A 25016-nucleotide genomic window follows, 5' to 3' on the forward strand; every position below is an offset into this window, starting at 1 on the left:
GGTGGCTTTGCCGTGACCAAGAGCTCCGAAATCTTTTCATACCAACTGCATACACTAGGGCTTTTCTTACTAATATTATTAATTGCATTGTCAAAAAAACCCCATTTTTGAAGCATCCTGTTACCTACAGCTTGAAGGTGAAGCTGGTGAAGTCTTTCTGGCTCAGGGTTCACCCAGCCCAGTAAGTGTCACAGAGACGTAGCACAGGGTTTTTTATCCATTACACCACCACTTACTGCTTTTTATTCATAACTTCACTCAAGTCGATCTGCCTGTCCACCGCGTTATGGACAACTGATGGGAACCTTATTGCTAGTTTGTCTGCTTCCTCTGGATCCTGCCAAGAGACTGTTTCAGCTCTTCACTCCAAAATTTGAGAACATGAAAGCCTCGTTGCTCTTGGCTCCTGGAAATTTGACTTCCCAGCCAACTACACCTTTTATAGATACTTTCTTGAACCTTTTTTTCACAGTACTATAAATACAGCAATAGTTGCCAGAAACCATTTCCAGCAGCATCCAACCACATGTTGACTGGACCGAAGCCCATTTCACGTCTTTGGGAGCGGCTCCCTATGCTGTTTTTAATATTATATCGAAAGCTTCTTCATCCTGGAGCAGCCCCAGTTCTCTCTGGAGCGAGGACGGTGGGGAGCGAGGACGGTGGGAGCAAGGACTATTTTCATCAAAGTCACGCTAGCTATCCCGGTTATCAGACATTATCAGACAAAGGTTATTCACCATTCCATTATCTCTCCAGTAAACATTTAACAAAACTATATTTATTGAGAATTTGCTGGGCAAGTCACTGGGTATTTTTGGAATCTAAGAGAACACAACGCCATGAAGGTTCATGTCTCATATGCTATAGGCTTAATCCTAGCTAAACAGCAGCCCATAGCAAAATCCCCTCTGAATGCAACAAAACACAGATTTCATTTTGCAATTTCTTTTATGTCAGAACTTCAGTGCAATTATTAATGTTTTAAATTTTAAATGCTGAAGTAAAATCTTAAGGATCTAAGCAAGCTCAAGGACATTTACTATAATCGATAGAGATTTAGTACTATATGCACAGGTAATGACTACTGAAAGATTGCTACATAAAAGTAATAGGCTAACCATGATTAAGTCTTTTAAAATGATACCGTTAAATAGTTGATCTCCACTACTGCTCTACTATAATATTTATTATAATGTAATGTATAATGGATTCAGATGGCTCTAGCCTAGATTTTGAAGGCTGGATTTCGATCCCACTTACAGTGAGAACTGACGTACAAAGGATAGAATCAATCCTTACATTTACATTTATATTTTAAAGAATAACTTGTGATGACATGATGGTAATACAAATGCCCATCTCCAAAATGAGCCTCATTTGTATTTCTACTTGAGGAATAAAGCACAGGTTTAACCCTTACTAGAGCTGCACACATCGCAGCTGGCATTTGTATCCAAATTGTCACCCAAAAAAGCAAGCAAACCAGAGCTGCACTTGACTCCTAGGAAAGGAAAATCAGCGTTTGCCAAAAAGAAAGACTTTTTTTTTTTTAAATGAGACTATTACAAGCCATGGAATAAAAACAAAATTAAAGTTGTAAATAAAAAGGTAATTAACTGACTCCTTTTTTGGATATGTTGGTATATGTTTCTTATCAGTTGCCACATTCCACCAGGAACAACTTTACAGATGTCCTAAAATACCGGCATGAGGCATGGGGGTCTGGGAATATTTTTTATGATGCAGTGTTCAGCCAATTGGCATTTTGTCCTCTGCACTAGTCCCCATTTTTCAATCCAGAGTAACAATTTGTTTAATTTGATTGTTCCTTAGAAGGCCCTACAACTTAAGTGACTTTATGAATCACTTCGATTTATTGCCAATTGCAGCTCGTCGTTTTCTAATAACCATTTGTTCTTCCTTGAGCACGCAGAGATTTCGGGAAGCATTTTGGCCTAGGTATTTGGAAATGAAAGAGCTACACAATATCCAGGTGCAGTTGAAGACGAGAGGTGTAAACGCAGAGAATGACAATGATATTCTTCAGCGTGGCATGAAATTGGAAAGAATTTAGCTAGTAAAGGAGTCTTTTTTTTTTAATTTAAACAAATAATATTTTTTTTTTTTTAATTAAATCCTGGCAATAATACAAGTGTTTTTATTATTGTAAGTTAACCCAATCAACGCTTACTTTATCTCAGTCAACACTGAAAGTACTGACACAGGTGAACCTAAAGGGCCAGCACATGCTTCTGCATAACTTGGTCCTCGCTCAGAAAGCAACAGCCCACAAAGATACTCACGGAGGGTGCAGCGGGCCCCGTAGTAGCCCGGGCGGCACGCACAGTCGCCAGTCACCGGGTGACATTCCTCGTTCTCGGCAGAGCACAGACATACTCGGTTACAGTTCTTACCATACGTGCCTGGTGGACAAGCTTGGGGAAGAAGAAATGTAAACCAATAAATTAAATTTGTCTTGGTAAATATAACACTCAAACAAAGAGTGAGCTCAAATTTATTAAATAAAATCCCTGCCTACAGAATGACGTTCTCCTCTGGGACTTTGGATTTATTACATTTACTTGGGGGTTACTTCACCGCTTCATTTTGTTTTGTTCAGTCAATTTGTGCCCAACTGTCAAGGGCCAGATACAATTTTCTTGTCACTAGAAAAAATCATAGGGAAATGTCAGGTAAAATTGACTAAAATAACAGTATAATTCACAAGGGACCAGGCTTGTGGATAAAGACATTCTACCTTTTGCAGGGAGTTTAAACTTGCAAAGCTGCTGTAGCACCAACACCTTCAGAGGTTTCATTTTGCCTGTTGACAGCCACATTGCCTACAGGTTTTGGACTTTCCACGTCCAATTCTTACATCTCACTTATATTAAGTTGCCCTGGTTGTGGGTCAGGATTTAGAGTCCTTTAGTGCAGGATACGGGACACCAATCTCAATTCTTTTAATTCTTTTTTGTTGTTTTTCTTTTTCTAAAGCAGCACTCAGGCAAAACCTTGTAAGGAAGAACAACGTCGAAATTATGCAGCCAGGGTCACAGAACAAGCCTGCTTTCAAAGACGGCTCCAGACAGCCAAACTCAACACTGAAGAAAAAACAGATAATGACATTTCCACAAGCTCTGACAGTGGGAATAGACGGTCTCTCATGGGGACAAAGTCAACAGAAAGCAGATTTTCTGCTTTACCCAGGGCACAGTGATGGCCATGGGCAGGAGCCAGGCTCTCCTGGCACCTCCTTAGTCTGTTTTGATCCAGTTCAGACCTCGGCTGCTCCCTGCCACCCTGAGAGCTGCAAACCTGGGTAGGACAAACCCCGCCAGCCCAAACCACATCAGGTACAGAGGCCACAACTGGCCTCATTTAGGTGAGGGACACACAGACCTTGTCTATCTTCACTGCTGTGTGGTTGCTACCTCCTCCCTCTTCAGGCATTATATCATCAGGTTTTGCATATAATAGAGTTGGAAGGGACCTTAAAGATCATCCAGTTCCAACCCCCTGCCATGGGCTGGGACACCTCCCACTAGACCACGTTGCTCAAAGCCCCATCCAGCCTGGCCTTGAACACCTCCAGGGATGGGGCATCCACAGCTTCTCTGGGCAACCTGTGCCAGTGTCTCACCACCCTCACAGTCAAGAATTTCTTCCTAATATCTAATCTAAATCTCCTCTCTTTCAGCTTAAAACCATTACCACTCATCCTATTGCTCCACTCCCTGATAAAGAGTCCCTCCCCATCTCTCCTGTAGCCCATTTAGGTACTGGAAGGGGCTATAAGGTGTCCTCAGAGAGAGAGAATATTTTGTTTAAGAAATTGATTTCTTAATTAATTTACAAAGGAAGTATTTGCATTCTTATAACAAACTCACTTTTCTCGCAGCTGTAGCCGGTGAATCCTGGAGGACAGCCGCACTTGCCCGTCAGGTGATGGCAGGGGGTACCCACAGGACACCGGCACCGCTGGGCACAGCCCGCGCCATAGCGTCCGGGCAAGCAAGCTGCAACGGTGCAACTGATCCTCATTAGGGGACGGGGCAGGGGGCAAGCAGTATGCTACAAAGTTACCCCCCCCCCCAACGGATCTGCTGCACCCACCCCCATGAGCACCTCCAGACCAACCTCACACCAAGCCACATTGGAGCGAAAGGATCCCATCATCGGCTTTGGATCCGGGAGGAACGCTCACACCAACCTCAATGTTCCTCCAGCAGACACTCACGTTTGTCACAGTGCCTCCCTCGCCATCCCTTTTCACAGTGACACGCTCCAGTTTGATGGTGGCAGGACAGGCCGTGCACGCAGTCACATCGCTCTTCGCACTGCTTGCCAAAAAATCCTGGGGGACAGACTGCGAGGAGAAGCAGAGAGAGCAACAGTTCTTCCTGCATCCATCATTGGGAAATGAGCCAGTATTGTCCTTGCACATAGCAATGGATACTTGGAAGACTGCATGCCCAGAAAATATCATTGAAAGAGAAAAAAATATTAAAAGCATTTAGTGTTGGCTATTAATGAGTCCACACATGAAAGCTTGCAAAGACGTAGTCACAGTCTAGAGCACAAACCCAGATGCTGTCTATAGAGATGGCGATGCCATTCGCTTTCACACACTTATGCACAGACAAAGGGACAGCTGTTTGAACAGTGACAATACGCTGTGTCCACGTACTGCGTTCCACCTCACAGGTCTCTGCAAAGTGATCAGAGAGAAAGCGAGGCCTGAAAGAAAGGATGGTGGGCACTGTGAAGGCTTTACAGGTGACACTGGTGGCTGAGGCTTTGAGAGTCCTCAGCACTTCAGGAGACACCAGAAAATTGCTTGTAGCTCACAAAAGTCACAGCATGTCAGTGGGCAAGCTGAAGGCACATTTCAAATAATCTGGTACCTACTGCTTATGAGATTTCTTTTTCAGGGATTTACATGCCAGACAGCTGTGCCAAATCTGAGCAATCTGGACCACGTGCAAGGTAGGTGCAATCTGAACCATTACAGGCCAATTTGCTGAGCCACCAAGATGCAGCACCACGTGGCTGATGTGGGAAACTCTCCTTACAATTCACTCCCTTTTGTGTGTTCTTCCTTGCACCCCTAAGGTAGAGAAATACCTTCATTTTGTTAGCAGGCAGGGAACAGAAGTAGGAGGAGATAAAAAGATTTGGACTAGGGCGTGACCTGCTCCCCAGACACACGGTGAGCACTCACACTGGTGTTACTTCTAATTGGCCTACAGAATACTGGAAAATTAAGATACAAAATAGAGATGGACTTACTGGGGAGAAAGAAATGGCTGGTTGCAGAAGAGAGTGTTAAAAGAAAGCATCCACAGAAAGAACTGCCCTTACCAACATCACAGCGGTCTCCAGTCCAGCCAGCGTAGCAGATGCACTTCCCCGAGTGCTGGTCACAAACCCCATGGTGGCAGCTACAGTTCTGCTCACAGCCCCCTCCGTACTTCCCGTCCCCACACTCTGAAACGAGATGGGGGAGACTGACAGGGTCCAGGCTGGAAGGGCTCTAGAAAGAACCCGCTTACACCTCTGAAATACAATGAGACACCTGAGCTGGTCCTAAAATCCTTCACTGAGGGAGATTTTGAAGCCTCGCTTGGCAAAATTCTCTAGAAATACATAATTTTCCTTTTGGAAGATTTCTTTTTATTTTTTTTCTCCTCAAATTGGGCTCATTACCTATCTTCCCTGTCCTCAAGGGACAGAGAATATCTTATTCCTCCCTTTTGTCCAGTAAGTTTCTAGCACCATGGTATGTTCAAGTGACAATGCCGTATCTCCCTTCAGTCTTCTCATCTCTGATTAAACCACCCCAATTTTTTCAACTTCTCCACACCCAGTGCTCTCCAGCCCTCTGCCCCTCCTCTCCCTTTTTTCTGGGCTGTCTCAAGCCAGACCTCACCAGAACTGAATTTCCTTGTGGAACAACTGGTGCTGGAGGGATGGAGGATGTGATGAGACTCACCCAGCTCACAGGCTATCCCCATCCAACCCTGGGGACACCGGCACTCGCCTGTCACCCGGTCACATGTCGCCTGGCCGTGGCAGACACAGCGCTGGAGACAGTTTGCACCATACCATCCAGGAGGACAGGCTGCAAAGAGGAGGCAGGACAAAACCCTTCCATTAGGAAGAGCAGCAGGAGGACACAGGTTAAGCACAACCTTTCCCAGCTCATACCCCCTGTCACCCCGGTGATCGTGGACATGCCTTGCGAGGTACAACCGAATGAAAACAGTGCCATGACTGATAAGGTATTACACAAACCAGTGTAAAACTGGTCTGGGAACAAAGTAGATGATAAAGTGAATTAGGTATGATCCACCAAATGGCCTTCAGAATTTCTGTTTGCACATATGGAAAACATCTCTTGGTTCCTACCAGCTTTCTTCTCATCACCAAGGAGCAGAGTTATTGATTTCCATGTTTTCAGAATTTCTTTGTACAATCCTCTAAAAATCACAACTCCTTTTGATCTTGCTACCCACAGCTAGCTGATGACATTTTACAGTTCACCTAATTTTGATTAAGCAAGTTTATCAATGCCATCACAACCAGATCCTATGGATAGAACCTAATTTTTTTGACACAAAAAATACACAACTCCATCATGTTGCCAGAATGGCACCTTTTTAAGATGCTAACAGGGGAAAGTTCTCTCCAAAAACAGTAAACCAGAGGATGCCTCACACACCTATCCTACCTCCTCGCTTCCAGAGAGAAAAGAAATCCCCAAATGTATATTAAAGAAAAAGGAAACATTAGACAATGTCTTCATATTTCACAACAGCTTTTTTAACTTTTGCTTTGGTTTTGTATTCAAGGCCTTCATGTAAACGAGGAAAATTTAGGTCGTGTTGCACATGTCATCAAGAACGGCTTGGTGCCTTCCCAAATTTTTATTCCTTCATGGAAAGAGCTCTTCATATTAGGTTTTAAAGGGGGATCCGCTTAATTAATTAATATATATTCCTCTACTCCTGCCAGCTTTCATCCACTTTCCCTAACCATCCTCTTGGCTTGCTGAAGAGCAGCCGCTGCTTGGGTGAAGGTGCTGACTCCAAACCCCAGCTTACCCATTAGCACCCTCAGCAGCATCTCCAGCTCCGTGGCACTGCTTACGGAGCCAAGGACCTTGCGGGGAGGCACAGAAAAAAGACCCTTCCACAACAGGGCTTGGGTACAGGGAATTAGGAGGTGAAACTTAAGCCTCAGCACAGCCTTTCTTTGCCAGCCTCTTTTCTTAAGACTCTTTGGAGTTGGGCTTGTGTTTGAGTCACACATATCGGTCTAGTTGCCAAGGCTGGAAGTCCCAATGCCTTTCACATGTTCTGGATTTAGCCTATGTCTGGAACAGCGTATGGTAATGATGAGGATCAGTCGGGCGCATGAGACGGTAAAGCAGGCCGTAGAAAAGAAACAGTTTTGCTTCAGTGTCATAAATGGGAGTTTTATGGACCTTTTCTCCTTTAACAGACAGCCTTTGAAAAACAGTTCTTTTTCCAGTTTATGACTCTTTTTCAGCCCTCTCTGCCCCATGTACACTGAGCTCCTACACCCGGCCCCTCCAACACAGCATCACTGATTTATTTAATGGACCAAACCATTTAATTGTGCAAATAGAAAAGCAATGACAACACAGGCCAACGAGCTGATAATTAAAATACCAACAAAAGCCCCCAAGCAGAAGTCTTATTTTTCCCTCCTATAATCCACCGGCAGGGGGTTGAATTTCCAACTGTACCTTCTTGGCAGAGGGCTCCTTTCCACCCTGGGCTACAAAGGCACGTCCCGGTTACGTGATGACAGAGGGCTCCGTTGTGACAGTGACAAGTGCGGCTGCAGCCCGGCCCATAGCTGTCCCCCTGGCAGGCTGCAACGAGAAAAGTCCATAAAACCCCATCAGGATGCATCAAAGGAGGCATTGTACAGAGCAAACCTGAGCCACAACCCAACGCTGGAGAAATCAGTTTGAAACTGGCTTCCAGTGACACACTTTTCACATCATAAGGGCGCCTAAGTCCATATATTAGCCATGACTGACACTAAATAACGTGGCTTACAAATATGTATCATAGCACCTTCTGAAGAGGTTTTTATCGAAGGGCAGGATCACTGGGGTGATGGATCAGCTGTCATCCCCTGCCCTCTGGAATGTCTTTGTGCTAAACTAATGGTCCAGCAGAACCGCCAGCTTGACAGCCCAGGTATTTATTTGCATCCTGGTAAGAGAACTGACAACTTCATTGTTTTCAGCGTTCATTTTTCACAGCTGGATGCCTTTGCTCACCCGGAGTCTCATTCTTCGGTCAGAGAGGGGTGATATTTCCAACACATTCGGTTAAGCAGCTGGATCCCAGGTGAAAACTTAACACAGCCATCTTGCAAACCTGCTCTGTTTTCAGTGCTGCCGCCTATGAAATATGCCAGTGATAAAATTCCTGTAGTCTCCATCGCACTGGAGATTTGGATAGCTTTAAATGGTGAAAAACAGACATCGCTGCTACCCTGTTTTCTTCAGGTATCACTCACAGAATACAAAACGAGTTGAGGAAGTTGGAGATGCTCCTTGCATGGTTTCTGTGCCTGTTTTGCAGAGGCTTCTTCACTTGTATGAAGCTGTCAGAGCCTCTCATCCCTGCAGTGCTGCTGGCACACACTGGAGAGGCAAAAAAGGCTCTGATCCCTGATCCAGAAAAGTGTCCTCCACTCACTGCATATGACATCTCCCACGATGAGACCAAAACCTTCTATGCCTTTGAGGGTGTCAGCGTGCAGAACAAGATGCAGCGCTGTGGGAAGACATGTCTCTGGGGACTGAAGGAGTGAAACCACCTAAACCTCAGGGGTGAACTTGGTTGACAAGTATCCGACCCATTCTCAGCCCTTTTCTTCCCATCTGAGGACTTCCAGCTTCCCAACGCGGTTCTCACAGACACCATTTCTCCACGGACTTCTTTTCAACAGTGTTCATTTTTGTCATCGCTTGGACCTCATCCACATTGAAACCACAAGAAAGCGCAGGAGCTCAGCCCCATCACAGTTAAAAGTTTGTTCTGCAAATGAGGCTTGGTTGCCAAGTTAAAAGTTCAGCCCATCCTACAGAGCTCTGGCTCGGTTTTGGGAGCAGAACTAAATATTTCCACAATACAGACCAGAACTATATCAGAACCAAGCCAAAGGAAAAACCAACTCATAACCAGGTCCCCTGACTGGTTACTAGTGGTTCGTGTGAGGTTTCTGGAGTATGCATGCAAAGCTCTTGTTACCCTTACCGAGAAGACAAAAGAGTTTTCCACTGAAAATTCGAGTAAGAAAGCAGAAATTCCTGGAGAAGAAAATTTTAATTACTCTATTGGGTGGATACAAACTTTTTTTTAGCTTCTTGGTAGGACAATCCTGATTATCAAAGTACTTTTCTGAAGAATAAGATAACAAGTGATACATTGAAGCTATTTTATGAAGTTCCACAACTGAATGTACAACTATCCCTGGAACTTTTCTCCTTTCTTCATGATGAGTGCAAAGGGAAGAAGCAATAGAAAGGTTTAAATTATTACACTTTTTCCTGCTTCAAAATTTTCCTCACGGTGCCTTTCCTCTGTATGAGGAGCATTTATTTGTTTGCAGTCTTTAAAAATCTCTTTTTGCATGCAGAGTAAGGAACGTGCGAAACTGGAGACAAAACCATTCAGACTGGAAGTCACCAGCCATCCAAAGTGTCAAGGAGAACAGGGAAATAAGTGATGGGCATTAAGACTCGATAAAAGTGCGCAGAAGCTTTGATTTCATGCAGCTCCTGTGGATTATTCTCCCCAAAATGAAGCTTCAGCTTTAAAAGAACAGGGAATTTGCAAAGTCAAGTGCTCACACACCATGAAATGTCAACCCTCTGGTTATCAGCGCCCCTGAGCAGAGACTCCGGCAGAGCCGATCTTTCCGTACTCATTTATTTTGCAAACCAATGCGGTCTTGTTTTACCACAAGGAACTGCTTCTGTGAAGATCCCGCTGAGCCCCCACAGCTCCAGAAAGAGATATTTTTAGTACTAATAGAATTGGGGCAAAATGCAGATGCTGAATTGTGTTCAGCTTCTACAGTCCATACACAACATGACACATTTTTTTGTTTGTTTGTTTTTGGAAACTGCAAAATTTGGACAAATTTGTATAGAGAAAGGAAGGTTACATTTCTGGCACAAAGAGACGCCAAATGTCAAGTCCTCAATTCTGTATCGCTGAGGCATCATGGCATTCCACAAAACTGTTTAATTTATTTTAAACATAGGCTATGCACCTTGCCTAACTTCTTCCTTGGAAATCTACAACATCTCAGGAAAACACTGAAAAAAACCCCCCAAAAACCCAAAATAAAAAAAACCCAAAACATCAAACACAACCTTAAGCTGAGGCAGAACTTGCTTGGCAGATTTCATCCCAGATTAATATAAATTCATTTACAAGCAATTGAAAAACACAGTCTTGTAATGGAAAGTGTTAGGCAGCTTCAACAAAAGGCATTACTGTCTGTATCGCCCATAATTAGATAGCAGTGTAGAAAATGCACTGCATGGCCGGCATAAGATCAATTCAAATCCCATGATGTCAAAATTATTCCTCAATATCCTCCAGCACATTGCCTGCAATCTGATTACTTGAACACAAGCGCTGTCCTTCCAGCTGCTAGAGCTGGCGAGTCCCAGGAACCGGCAAGGGGAATATTAAGCACCCAAGAAGGATGGGGAGTGGCGAGCTGGCATCTCTGACCCATGGTTGCCTTACTCTGAGTAGCTTTGGAGTCTTAAAAATCCAGTCATAAAAATCAAAATGAAGACTCATCATTTAGTCAAGAGAAAAGGAGGTTAATCCTTTGCGCTGTTAACTGACCTTCCTCTTTTACTTACAGGCAAAGGAGACCTTGGGGGCTTTGGTGTCTTCACCAGCATCAGGAATAAATCAACCCGGCATAAAGCTCTAATGGCTGTGGCTCGAGAGAATAAATATGGTTTTTTCTCATGCGAGTAGAGGGGGGTACAGAAGGCCGTTGACAAAGAGTTGCGTTTCTTAATTGAATTTAATGAAATACGTAGGAACAGAGCTTCCCATCCCTAACGCAGTCTAAGGAGCAGGGAAGGGCCAAGATGTTACATTGCTAATGCTGTGGCTTGGCTGAAGGGCAGTAACAGGGGGCTGAGACCAAGAAGCAAATATCATACCTGTTCAGCAGCACCTTTTCTGCACCATCACCACCACCATCTTTAGGCAGTGGGAGATGAAAAGCCAGGCATTCCTATGGGGGGGCACAAGGAGGCAAAAAGGACTGCAACAGGGGGATGTTTGCAAAAATACCTAAAAAGTGGAAAGTTTCACCAGCATTGACCCTCCTGTAAATCAAAAAAGCAGGGGATTTTGCAGTAAAAGCCCTTTCAGAAGACAGGTTGTGTTGCATGGTGGGGGCAAAAGTATTATGAAGAGCAAGCGCAGCCCTCAAAGAGGGCTAATTATAACCCAGTGTATGGCTGGAGAATAGCATTGTTTGAAAACAAGTATGATTTCTCTCTATTTTCTAAATTTAATTAATTTTCTGTTGCAGAAACCTGCAACCTATGGATTCATGAAGTCTTATGAAAGTGTTCACTAGCAATGAAAGTTGGCTCCTTGTGGAGCTGCTTTGGCCCCCAACTCTACAACACAGTCCTGCAGACGGCAGTCATGTTTTCAAAAGGAAGCATAGACCATGACATCATCCTAAAGGGAAACTAGGAAGCTGAGAGGCTAAAAAATGAAAATCTTAAAAGAAAACATATTTGCTAAATTTTGCAAAGGGGCTCAGCGATCTCCATACGTAATGCCATGTAGCTAAAGAAAATGATTTAATTTCCCATGACATTTAGTGAACAATTTCTCAGAAGAGCCAATTTTATACACTCGTACTCACAAACATACAAAAAACCCTCAAAGTTTGTGGGATAATCCATGCTTGTGAAAATCTAGGAAGTTAACTTATTTTTTTAAAACAAATAACTTTTCTAAAAATGAGTTAAAAAACTATTTTCTCACGCTCAAATAACAAAATAGTCCTAGCTCTGATTTTTCCACTTGGTGCATTTGTAATCTGTCACTTTATAATTGATAATTAGATGAGATACACCAGAAATGCAGATATAATATTTCTTCTCTTAATGCTGCACAAAAATAAAAAGCAGAGATTCATCATACGGTAGGAGACAGCTCTGCTATTTAAAAACTGATGCTTATAATGTTTGACAAGTGCCAACAGCAGTTAAAAAAAAAATAAAAAATTGAAGTTGATTATTTACATAGCTACCAAAAATTGTTCCCTTTTTTGGCATCTTTGGAAAGGAATGTGACCTATCTAAAATTGTACCCTGGTAGGTCAGCCCGCATTCCCAGAAGGAGCCCGTGTTAATGCTGAAGGGGTTTGGGAGCACAGCCCGTACGTACGCTGCTGGCAGGTCTCTCCCAGCCAGCCGGGGAGGCAGCGGCAGGTTCCCAGGACGTGGTCGCAGCCGGCAGCATTCTTGCACTCGCACACCTGGTGGCAGTCAAGCCCAAAGAATCCATCTGGACAAGCTGAAAAGCAAACCATTCATTTTTTAGCAGAGTTCCTGTTTCTTTTTGTGTATAAACTCTAAGCTCAGAGATCTGAAGACATGGGGCGCTGCTCATCTCTTCATGGATGCTTTGTCACACGTCGCTCAGCGACTACGCTTAAAAGTCAAAGTTGCTCCAAAGGTTAAACCTGCAGAACTCTGCTATGTGTATCTCAGCAAAACACAACCCATTTTTCACAAGTGACAAATAACTGCATAGAAAAACACAGGTGAGAAAATATTGAAAACCCATAAAACAGGTGAGAGAATGGATCTGGATTCACACAAGCCAGTGCTTGCGCTTCTGTAACGGATGGAGGAAAAAGGAAATAATTCAACATAATGCAAGACCAGGGGGCCATCCCCAATTATCTCCCTGTCTTTTGAAATGCAAAACTTATGCTCCCATTTACTCTCCTGACACCTTTGTAAAGATTTTTTTTAACAGCGAACATAAGCCACAGCGTTGTAGTTCAGTGCTGAAATGAAAACCTGGCAAAGAGAACGAGTAGAGAAAACCAAGATAAATTAAATATAGCAAAACAACTCCAGGGAGCTTAAGGAGCTCGGTACCTATATCGAGGACACATAAGAAAGAGCAGGCCCCTGGATTCAATTTACATCTGTACCAGTGCTGACAGCAGCGAAAATAAGCCACCGGTGCCTGTCAGGGGGCCACATCATACCCAAAATGCTGCATTACAAGAATGTTAAGGCTGCTATGCAGAGTTAAAAAAAAATAAATTAGGAGTTATGTTGTCGATGTAGCCTTAACTGCTCTGCATATATACGTGTGTGTATAAATTATATAAGTACCTGTATTAGGTATTATATAAGTACCGGTATAATTATGTTATGCTAAATGGTAGTAAATCTGTAGATATACAATTGTATGTCATTCTTTCCACAGAACCCCTGAATCACTCTCAGGAGTGACCACAGTCTCAGCAGTTATATTTAAAACCTGATCCTCACACTTCTACCACGAAGTCAGAATGCCTGGCTTCCCAATCAAGTCTTGTGACAATTATCATCATTTACACAACTCAATGACCCGACACACTAATTTCACACTTCTCTGCCAGCTCAGAACACCACCATTATCCATATGCATCTTCCACTGTCAGACTCTTCTGTCCCTTTCCTTGCCCTGTCTCTTCTTTATGCCCAGACTCTTGGTCCCAGTCTTTTCTTACTATCACTTCCGTAAATGCAAATTCAGCCCTCTGAAAGGGCAGACAGCCCTGCTGTCTGCTTTGGATACAAGGGGGAAAATCCAGGATTTGTAGACCGAGGCAAGCCTGGACCTTCAGACAGCGAAGGGCAGCAGGGCACCAACTGCCACATCCCTTCGGCTTTACTCTCAGAGCTCCTGCTCAGCTTGTGCTACGTATGATGGCTTCATCTTCTCAAAATCAAAGGGCTGCTCTTCCCTTCATCCAGACTGCAGCTTCTTCTTTGGCATACAAAAGATTTCAGGCTCACACCACTTTCCAAGCACGTGTTGTCTCAGAAAAACAGTTTATATCATAGTGATATAAAACTGCAACACATCCCTCTAGCCTCTGTTCTGTTCGCAGCAGGGAGAGAGCTGTTATCAAGTTGTAAGGAAGAGCCATCAACATGTGGTTTCAATCTTTATGTCCTTATTTATTATGCTTCAGTAGCGCGTATGGCACAGCATACAAGAAAGGACTTCTCCTGCTTAACCCGAGGTGACTTCAAAGGCTGACAAAGTTTTCCTTTGTTCAATGCAGGGACTACACAGCATTGTCAGCTATTCCTAGACATGCGCAGTATTTATTTTTCCCTTTTATCTTATTAAAACAGAACTCTTGCTGGGCTGACTTATGATAATGATTAACTGCTGAAATCCCAAGAGAGAAGCCCGGTCAGTCTGTCCTGCAGTAGTGTTCATTTAGACAGCAATTCAAATGCAAACTTTGAGTGTTGTGCTTCACAAGAGCTATACGTTGCTGTTATTAATGCATCAATTAATAAACATACTGTAGGAGAAGTCTGAGGGCCCTGCTGCCTCCAGTTTGTAGGATAATTGTGTGGCATTATGGGATATTTGGTGAAATCAAGCTGTGAACAGGGTAATTCTTCTGTTGGCCTGATCTTGGACTGGACACCTGCCTTGGGTCACACAGCACATACCAGAGCAGCGGGGGACGAAATTAAACAAGGTTACGGTGCAGTGAAGACAATTGCAACCTTCAAAGCGGGAGCAGCAGATGCTCAGCACTTCACACAATTAAATCAATTATAACAATTGCCTTCCTAAATGGGAGCAGAGCAAGCCCAGCGCAGGGCAGCGTGACCTGGTGGAGGCAGGCACACCTCCAGTCCTCTCGTCGGGCCGCCTGACATCAGGAGCCCACAGCCCAGCATTCGTGCATGTCAGATGTTAACATTTGTTTGAAGAAAGCACTGATGTATTTAGCTATTTATTACAAGAAAGATTGGTTTTAGGGTTGGAGTGGTTTGGGGTTTTTTGACTTGCCTGTTTAGCTGTAAGTGCATTAAAACCAATGCCCTGCAGCAGTGGGTGAATACAGTAGGCATCTTTTCTAGAGAAAATGCTACTCATGTTATCTATGCTTTAACAGGACAGAGAAAGGACTTAAAACCATCTTTTGCTATGATTACTGCCTTTACATGGCCCAGGAATGCAGAGGCATTAATTGCTGCTTCAGTTCAGGAACAGCCAGAGCTCCACGTGTGCCTCAGGTACCTTCTCCCCAAGTATGGAATATTCTCCACTCAGACAGGAAAGATATCTAGTGGCATTGCTAGTAGCATTGCTCTAAAGAAACCACTGAAAATGATTCATTTTCCTTTGGTAATTCTAGACCTTGTGAAGAAACACACATTATTTCTTCATTGTTCTGGTGATATCACTTGCTGTTTTCAAGAAAATGCAAAGGAAGCCTTTCCTAGGTTGTTCAGGTGGCCTGCAAACATTTCTTTGTAGATTATTTTGGTTTTAGCCTTATTTGGAAATGTTAGCTATTTTGCAACTAAAACAGTCCTGCTCCTTTTGCAGCTCTTTTGAAAGAGTTACAGGATTCACGTGGTTCATTCAACCGAAATGTGACTGAAGCATCGCCCCTGCTTCAAACACCATGGCACACTCAAGCACGACAGCGTTCTTCCCTTAGGTTGACTGCCTCCCCAGGGGAGGAACACTGGTTACTGGTCAAGATACTTCAGCACATCAGCTGGTAACACAAATCCTTGAAACGACAAACACAGGCTCACTTGACCATAGTGCCAGATATCCTCCAAGGGCTCTCTACAGTTGCTAGCATGCATCCACAGAAGCAAGGTAAGCTGGATAAGCCTGGTTAACTTCACCATAAAGAGAGATACTACAAAGCGTTGAGAATTATGTTGAGAATGTTCCCAATGTTGAGAATTAGCAAGGGCTAAGATTTCATCAACAATGCTAAAAAATAATAAGAGATTATGGAAATTCGTGGCAAATAAAGAACTTGGAAATGGCAACTGAAGTGACATTTTGCAACAGGGACTGGCATGTAAACCAATGAAACCCTACTGCTGACTGAAGGTAGCAAATTAATGAAAAGGAACAGCCATACTTTGTTCCCACCTGAAAAAAGAAAAACAATCCCAAAAAACCCCAAAGGCAACTTTTGCGACTTCTGCAATTTCAGCTGTCACAATGCACAATGCCAGAAGCAACAACTGCAGGTTCAAACATGCTCATTGTGCAAATGTGATATTAATTATTACTATTTATCAATATTAGATTTTGTAAAGTACAGTCTTCTCCTAGAACTTTGAGCTTGGAAGGCTGCAAAAGTTTGTTTCAATGTTTCTGTGATGATGGAAATGTCATTCCCAGCCATGGCATGAAGCATCAGCAGCATGTGAGAAGTCCAAGGCAACTCAGCCATGTTGGGTCTCAGTCTCTACGTTCTTGTCTGCAAGGCACAGAGCTTGGCCAACGTGGGAGGTTTGCCAAGAGGATGGCAAAAAGCACATCCCCCCCAGAAGGAAACCCTGCCAGTCTCCGAGTCACTAAAAACAGAAGTGCTACAGTTCCTCAGAGAAAAGGTGCCAAGAAGGTTCTACCAAGGGCAAACCACCCACACGTTTTCCTTCATCTTCATCTTTTGGAACCAGCCAAACTGTTCTGGTTGAAACTTTCTACGTGAAAAAGTAACAGGTCAGCTCAGAGTAAACACCCTGCCTGCCTGAGAGAAAACATGTTGAAAACAGGGTCTTAAGAACAGTAAACACTAAATTCTACCTACTCTCTCCTCTACAATCTTCTTTCAGGAATTTAAAAAGATAAAAATGTCCAACATGACTGATTTACTGATTTGGAAACTGAGACTTGTATTTTTTTTGTGTCAACAGGCACCACCCAGGCTTCCCCATACTCCTCACACCTCCTGTGGCAGGGGATATTTAGCCTCTATGTCCCCATTTTGACTCCTGCTGGAATAAACAGATTAACACCACAACACAGATAACCATATAGCTCTTCCAATTAAAAAAAAAAAAAAAAAAAAAAAAAGATAGATTTGTGAAAACAGAGCTAAAGTAAATAATTCTGAAAAGGGGCATAGTGGAAATACCATAAACTATGAGGCACACTTTGCAGCAGAACTCCAAGAAGAGTATTTTTTATAATGGTAAGAATGAGAGGGGAACAACACGCAATATCTTCACGCCAGTCGGGTGCTCTGCTGTTACTGGAAGGGCTGTGGAGCACCTCCCTTCCCATCAGAGGGCAGCAGCTGCCTGCAAGTGCTGCCGCCTCCCTCTATTATAGCTGTAACACTGCCCCTGTAAACCCACTGATAAAGCTGCTTTCTAAGGAAAATAATTGTGACTTTGGTTTAATGATCACCATTTGTAGAATCTTCAATCATTTGCACTTAAATAACTTTCATACTTTCTGACTGACTAGATGCTGTTTCTGCTGTATTCAAGACTTTTTTTTTTTTTTATGATGTGGACAATGATGCAGCACGACAGCAACCTCAGACGGTGCCACCGACCGACTCGTAATAAGGCATCTAAGGAATCCAGTCCAACCTTTCCAACGCTTTACCAAATGATCAGGTAATTGAAGATCTGTTTGATTTATTAAAGTTAAAAGTATATCATTCTTAAAGAGTTCCTTTGGGAAGATGCACAAATCCTTGTTTTTCTCTAAAATGTTTCAGAGATGCGCTAGGAACAAGCCTGTGTAAGGCAGGACAAGCATCTTTCTGCTCGGTGTTCAAATAGTAGGACTCTGCTTAGAAAGAGAGTCTTCGCAGAGGTGTGCTATAGCAGGAGTCTCAGGCATGTATCTAACTTTAACCACATTAAAATATGTGCCCAACACTAGGCACCCTGCAAAACGCAGGATGGAAGCCCACATTTCAGCATCATCTTCTAGTTAAGTTAAATGTTTTATTTAGATGAGGCACTGTAACTTGTAAACCTAGCTCTCTGCATAAAAAAAAACCACCACCAAACCACAAACCAACCATCTGCATAAACCTGAGAGGGACCAGAGGGAGAAACGGTACCTCTTTCACAAAAGGTTCCTGTCCAGCCCGCCGTGCAAGTACAGGCTCCACTGACGTGGTCACAGGCAGCTCCGTTCTGGCACTGGCAGCTGGACTCACAGCTCGGGCCAAAGCTTCCCTCGGGGCATCCTGCAGCGGAAGAATCAAAACCAGATGATGGGTTAATTCTGGAGCAGATCAGGGATCAACAGGAGAAATTTTAGATATGTGGGAATTCATATTATTTCCAAAAGAAGAATCAAGGCATAATGGTTAAGGCCTTAAAACTGATGTGACTAAGTGTCCTCCTTGGGGTCCGGGTAAGTTGGGCTGTTTCTGTTAAGGTCTATTTTAGAAAAACACCTGGGTGTTGAAAGACTAAATTCTGCACAGAAAACTAATATCTCCTGGTAGTTGCAAAGCCTGTGACTTCACATGTTCAGCTTGATGACACTTTGCACACTGGTCTGGTGTGGCTTACGTGCACATCTCCTCTGGGACTTCATCAGCCAGGAGGGGGAAAGCTCCCAGCTTCTGTACCTCCTTTTGAGGCCCTACCCTCTGTTTTCCTGCAAATCCTCCTTCCCCAGAAAACTGGAGAAAACATGAAATGTGGCAGCTTCCTTTAGAGAGCTCCAAACTGAAAGCTGCATGCCTCCCTTACGGGCTCTGCTTTGAAAAATTCAAGCAAAAACATTACATCTGTGGGACAGATTAACAATTACATTTCCACAGCAGTTAATGTAAGGAGTTTTAAGAGATTTGCATGGTACTTGCTATCTGAAGAAAGAAAACAACACTCGAGAAGGAAAATAATTTCTTCCAGGATTATAGGAAAATCAATTAAGAATAGGGCCAGTTGCCTAATTCACATTAGATATTTTGGACAGGCTGAAATATAGAGATATACTTGGCTAAGCACAATATTAGAGGGCCTCTACTCATGTTTGAAGGTCTTGTGAACTCCCCTCTAAAGAAGTTAACGTAGATTATTGCCAGATCTCTTTCAGAAGTGTATGATTTTAGCATTTACATCAACAAAGCAATTTTTCAGGCAATCTGGAAAGAATCACAGAGAAAAGAAAACAATGAGGATCCTCAAAGACAACTCTATGCCTGGAATAAAGGGGTGGGTTTGGTGCTGCCTATTTGGTACCGTAGGTGGGCAGTGATGGGAGACGGCGTGAATTCGCTTGCTCCTGCAGCTTAGTGACTTCTCCACTAACTGGAGCCAAACCTCTGGGCCTCCCTCTGAGGCTGTAGCTTGGGATGGGAGACAGAAGCATAGCAAGGTACCTTAAATATTTCTTTGCTTTCAATCCGTGTTGGAAAACAGGCTGTTGTTTAAGTGTGGAGTTGTTTGAACGTATTTTTTGCACTTACAGTTGAAATTCAGTCCGAGGCTTGAATCGGTGCAAAATCCCATTTGCATCACCTCCTATTCCCAAAGCTGCAGATCATCGCGCATCACGCCTCCTACGCTAGTTCAATGAGTAAATACATTGAAGTGTATTTAAAGTGCCTTAAACGCTTGATCCTGCTCAGCGTTTACTTTTCACTTGAAATTTCAGTCAGAGTCGAGAGGATCTATGCAAGGAAAACAGGATTCTAGTGCAGTAATAGGTGTGGGGCTCAGCTGAGATTCCTTCCAACCTACGGCGTTTAGCCCGGAGCTGAGGCTTTCAAGGTGATGGCAACGGGTCAGTACACTTCACAAATGATTTCGCAGCCCACATCACAGAGGATCTGCCCCCTGCTCGAGCAGGCGTCAGCTGCTGCAGTGCGTGCCGAGAAATGTCCACTGCGCCCCAGGAACCTGAGCTGCCTGAAAAGCCACCGAGGGAAGGAGCCTGACCTGCAGCAAGAGGCTGGAGGTGCCTCAGGAGAAGAGGAGCTCTCCAGGGATGGTAAAGATGTCACCTCCAGGGCAGCATAAAATTTAGAATAAATAAAAAATAGAATTATGACTTAATCTTGCACACAGACACGTGTGTGGGTGTGTATATATGTATGGGTTGTTTTATACATATACACACACACACACAATTAAAGTGGGGTAAAAAGCAGCCTGAATAAACCAGGAAACCCATAGACAGAGTATTAGGGGTTGCCAGATGTTTTCTCGGTGGCAAGGGCTTCACTGATTACCTTGCCAGAGAAGATGACAACCCACTATTTGGCAACTTTCTGTCTGCCAAGATCCTGTTTTGAGAGAAGTCAAGAGCGGAAGAGTAGTGGAGCTGGCAGCTCTTTCTCTGGGAGCTGGTCTTCCCACTAACTGTCCTTCCATTCCCTCTGTGCCAACAGCAACAAGAGCTGTAAGATCAACTTTCCTGGGTTTTTTTCTTAGGTCACCGTTCCAGATTAATTGTTTTGACATTTCTGTGTGACACCAGCAGTTAATTCTGCCTACACTGCTGAGACTCTGGTAGCTACATCTGTGCTACTGTAAGATTGTTAATCTAATAGATAAAATATTTATTTTATTTAACAGCATCAAGATAATCAGTAATAATAATAATATTATTAATAATAATACTACTAGCAGCTTAACTATGCAACTTACTGCCACAAGATGAAGTGGATATCAAGTGTTTGCATGGAATCAAAAAGGAAATGGGCACATTAAATGGAAAAAAAATCAAGTTGAATTAAATATAGAGATATTGCTACTCTCTCAAGAAGCTCCTGAATGACAAATGGATGAAACCTGGGGAAATATATCAGGAGTTATCCATATTCCTGTTTTTATCCTCTTAAGGCGTCTGCTATTGACCTCTGTTAGAGACAGATTAGTGAAGATCATGGGCCTCTGGTAAGATTATTGCGCATTTTTGTTGTTAATAAAGAGAGGACCCTAAATCTTCCTGATTTTGCTTGTTATGTACATGTGAAGCACCTCTATATGCCTGGCCTTGAAAAAAGATTTATGAAGAAAAATTGTGGACCTAAAACTGGATAAAAAAAAACGATATGGAAACTTCTATGCCACAAGCCAAATATATATCAATCCACTCACACGAGGTCTTAACATTAAAAATAGCTGTTGAGTCCAAAACAAGTCTGAAAATAACTTTTCTGGAATCCAAATTAGGGAAACTATCTAACCCTGATGAAACCCAAGAGCCCTGCGATGCACTGCGCAGACCGGAGGCGGTAGAGCCTGGAGATCGTCCTGGGGGGAATCATCAGGAAAAATAATTTCTGGTTTTGCAAATTCCCCATATTGACAAAGCGGCAACTTACTCCATTCGCAGTGTTTCCCAGTGAATCCTGGCTCACAGAAGCAGGAACCAGTGACTGGATCGCAGCTACCGTCACTGTTATTGCAGACACACGTGTTTTCACAGCGTGGTCCCCAACGGCCACTATTGCAGGCTGCAACGTAAAACAGCATTTACATTGAGAATCAACTTTGAACTCAGCTAACGGATTATTTTACATCTAAATGAGAGAACAGAAAAGATGCAAAATGGTCTCTTAAGATACAGACGCTATGGACTCTCAGCTGCAGCACGGGGCACAAATCAATGGAAGTAAATACAATTTTTGGTGATTTATTACAGTTGAAAGTAAGGGCCCACAGGCAGATATTATGCCATCCACATGAAACTAATTATTCATAGTCAATCCATCTCAATCAATCCACACTCACAAATGCATAATTTCATGGAAATAAAATATCAGTTATTGACTCACTTAGCAAAAATCTGCATAACCTGAATAGCTAGTGGGTAAAACAAGGCAGATTTGTGAGCATCCTCCATATCCTCCTCAAAATACTGGGAAATGCAACATGGACAAGACGGAGAAATCTCAGTCTTTGTTAAAGCAACTCACTGCTTTCATTCTAAAAATCACATAACACTGACATGAATATGACAATGCACCAGAGCATTTCCTTCCTTTCTTGTAAAGATAAAATGAAAGTGCCAATTAGAAACCTGGTTTTGGAGTTGGGCATCCGTTTCATGCCTGGTCTGCGAGAGCTGAAGAGATGCCTTACTGAGATGTCTCTGCACAACAACTGTTCTCGTATGTTCTCCTGACAGAAATAACAGCTTTTCTTTGCCATGGTCTCTTAATTTTTTTAGACAGGCTAGGGAGTTATGGAAAGCTATATAATGGCTCCACACGTTACCAACTGGTTTGATTTTTAAAATACGCATTGGTGGAAATGTCAGATTTTGCCAGAGTTTTCTTCAGTACCGAGCCAGAAAAGCCAGGTCCAAAACTTACTGCTGTCGACACTGGCAATTAATTTATATGATTTTATGTGTTTTAGATCAAGTTTAGAAAGAAGTTTGCATTCTGTTGCCTTTTTGCAAAAGGGATCATAATGAATCAAGCAGAAAAGAAAAAGGAAAGAATCAAGCAGGATGGCTTAACATTTACATGCTGCTATCCAAAAAGGGCAAATTTGTCCTCTTGGAGGGCCATCAATATGGAGAGCGATGCTAAAGTCAACAGAAGGATGCTCTGCTCTTCCAGAGAACAGAATTTCTCCCAGCATTTATATTCACAAGTTAAGGAGTGACCTTAAGACACACGACTGTACATGCCACTCACTTGTTGAATAAATCTCCCCTAAACAAAATGAAAAATTGAGAATTAATCTTAAAACTAATCTGTGTTGAAAATGAAAAACAAAACTGTCAGTCAAAATGCTGACAGGACAGATGGCACTGGGCAAAGGGATCCATAGTGTTGAAATAAGAGCTTATATCAATACTTTGCGCTTCATCAGCCATCTATTTCAATACTTTGAACCTAGATAATTAAGGATTATAACCATCCAGGCTGTGCAAACCCATAAACACACAATTTCAGAAGCAATAAGATTAGCAAAAGTATATTAAAAAACTGTAATAGGCTAAGAACAAACAGAGCTGGTTCTTACATTTGCAGTTAAGTCCCCGGGAGACACCGTGTGCCCTGTGGAGCCAATACGCATTTGACTTACGGTGTTTGCAGTCGTGGCCAGTCCAGCCAGGGGGACATGTGCACTCTCCGGTGACATGGTGACACTGAGCACCGCTGCTACAGCTGCATAACAGCAGGCAGTTTTGTCCATAGTAACCATCAGGGCAGGCTGCAAACGGATGAACAGACCGGAATTTCACCTGGATAATAATTCAGGCATGGACTGATCTTTTCCAACAAGACAGCAACAGCTTGTCCCCTAAAACATGCATTAGCTGAATCCAGAAATCAAAATGGCAAAATGAAAGAAACATCTGTAATTTGTATATTAGGTGTCTGGGGCTGGATCCTTTAAAGAGGGAATAGCTTGAGTGAGTTTTGGGTACTTCCACACAGCAGGATCAATCAGTGAAGGAAAAAAGAGTGCTGAGCAAACCTTCATCGAAAGCGATTTTGTGACTAAGAAGGAGAAATAATACACCACCACTGAGGTCTTCCATGAAGCAGTGCTGTTCCCAAGAGCCTGTCTACACCAGCACAACAGCCACACTCAAGCTGCCTTTAATGCCCAGAGGCTGGATAATGAGCCACAGTAGCACAGACCAGTTGCTTGACCATATTGCCATGGTTTCTGGTGGATCTGCACAGACAGCACTGATACTACTCCTTCACCCTCACTCCTATTTAATCCTGAGTTACATCAAGGAGTACTCCTGCAAACACAACCCAGGAGTGATGCCATATGGGCCAACTGGCCAGCACCTCTTGCCAAGCAACCAGAATTACAATGCAAGCATCGTGGCTATTAAACGTTGTATTTCTAGGTATACATTGCCATAAATTAGGTCTAATGATAACATTAATTTGGGATGCAGTTTAGCTTGTCATCTGCATTTATCTGTAATCTCCCTCTGTTAAATAATGTCAAATCCACCCTGGGGAATTCCTGAAGCTGGAGAGCACTTTATCTTGGATCAGTGTGTCTAACGCAACAAGCATTTCACAAAACAGCAAGAAGGTAAAAATCAAACTGTAAGCCAAATTTTCAATCTGACTTTCTTTTCATGGAGAAGCGAGATGTGAGGACTTACATGCAGAGCAGGATGCCCCGGTGTAGCCGGGGGGACAGTCGCAGGCTCCAGTTTCTCTGTTGCACTGGCCCCCGTTGGCGCAGGGCTCACAGGAGGACTGGCAGTCTGGTCCCCACCGACCGGCTGGGCAATCTAGAAAAAAACAGCACATGAGATGCCAGACAGATGGAGGAGGGAAGGGCTACTGCTGTATTTTTGCTGGACTGAGGGGGGACAATGATGGTCATACAGTCCAGAGGGACTGGACATGAGGTGGAGCCCAGGTCTCCATTCAGGTCCACCTTCTTGGCGAGGTTCCTGCCCCGTGAAGCAGTGAGACACAATCCAGGTCCATGCAGGGCTGATGCTCCTCAGGCATGCAACAGCCAGAGCTCTGCAAATGGTAGAGGAGCATCCTGTGGCCCATTGGTAGTTCAGTGTTCTTTAGAGACTTTCTTTATCCCTTTACTTAATTATCCACAATAATGCTCTCCCCTTTTAATTCCTTCACCAGGTCCTTCATTTGCTGGTTCCACAATAGCTGTCCTTGGCCAAGGCCCTTTCAGATCCTGGGGCACATTGTGGGCATATGGCAACATGGTCCCAAGCTCTGCTCTGGGACTCGGACCTGCTGCAGTGCCCTGGTATCACTGCCCAACCTGTATAGACCCAGCCCAGCATATAAATCACTATTAATAATTGGAGCAGAGAGACAAGACAGGGTAACTGAGTCACACTCTCTCCTTTACAGATGATCCCACGTGGTGGATGTCGTTATGTTCTGCATCAAGACTTATTGTTTACCTGTTCTGCAAATGAAGCACACTGCATTGCAGCACTTTT

General features: G+C 43.4%; 1 protein-coding gene across 1 annotated transcript in view; it reads right to left on the reverse strand.

Annotated features, from left to right (window-relative positions):
- LOC141468464 (uncharacterized) overlaps positions 1-25016 on the reverse strand; it is a 198983-nt gene that overhangs the window by 11256 nt on the left and 162711 nt on the right. Inside the window, exons 20-30 of the mRNA XM_074153557.1 lie at positions 24195-24326; positions 23144-23272; positions 21427-21558; positions 18202-18330; positions 12498-12626; positions 7778-7906; positions 5999-6127; positions 5368-5493; positions 4244-4372; positions 3894-4022; positions 2307-2438 (exon numbers count right to left, since the gene is read on the reverse strand). Of these exons, the coding sequence (XP_074009658.1) occupies positions 2307-2438; positions 3894-4022; positions 4244-4372; positions 5368-5493; positions 5999-6127; positions 7778-7906; positions 12498-12626; positions 18202-18330; positions 21427-21558; positions 23144-23272; positions 24195-24326 (1425 nt within the window). The remainder of the gene's footprint in view (positions 1-2306; positions 2439-3893; positions 4023-4243; positions 4373-5367; positions 5494-5998; positions 6128-7777; positions 7907-12497; positions 12627-18201; positions 18331-21426; positions 21559-23143; positions 23273-24194; positions 24327-25016) is intronic.

Source organism: Numenius arquata, chromosome 9 (genome assembly GCF_964106895.1).
Source record: "Numenius arquata chromosome 9, bNumArq3.hap1.1, whole genome shotgun sequence".
Classification (NCBI taxonomy): Eukaryota; Metazoa; Chordata; class Aves; order Charadriiformes; family Scolopacidae; genus Numenius; species Numenius arquata.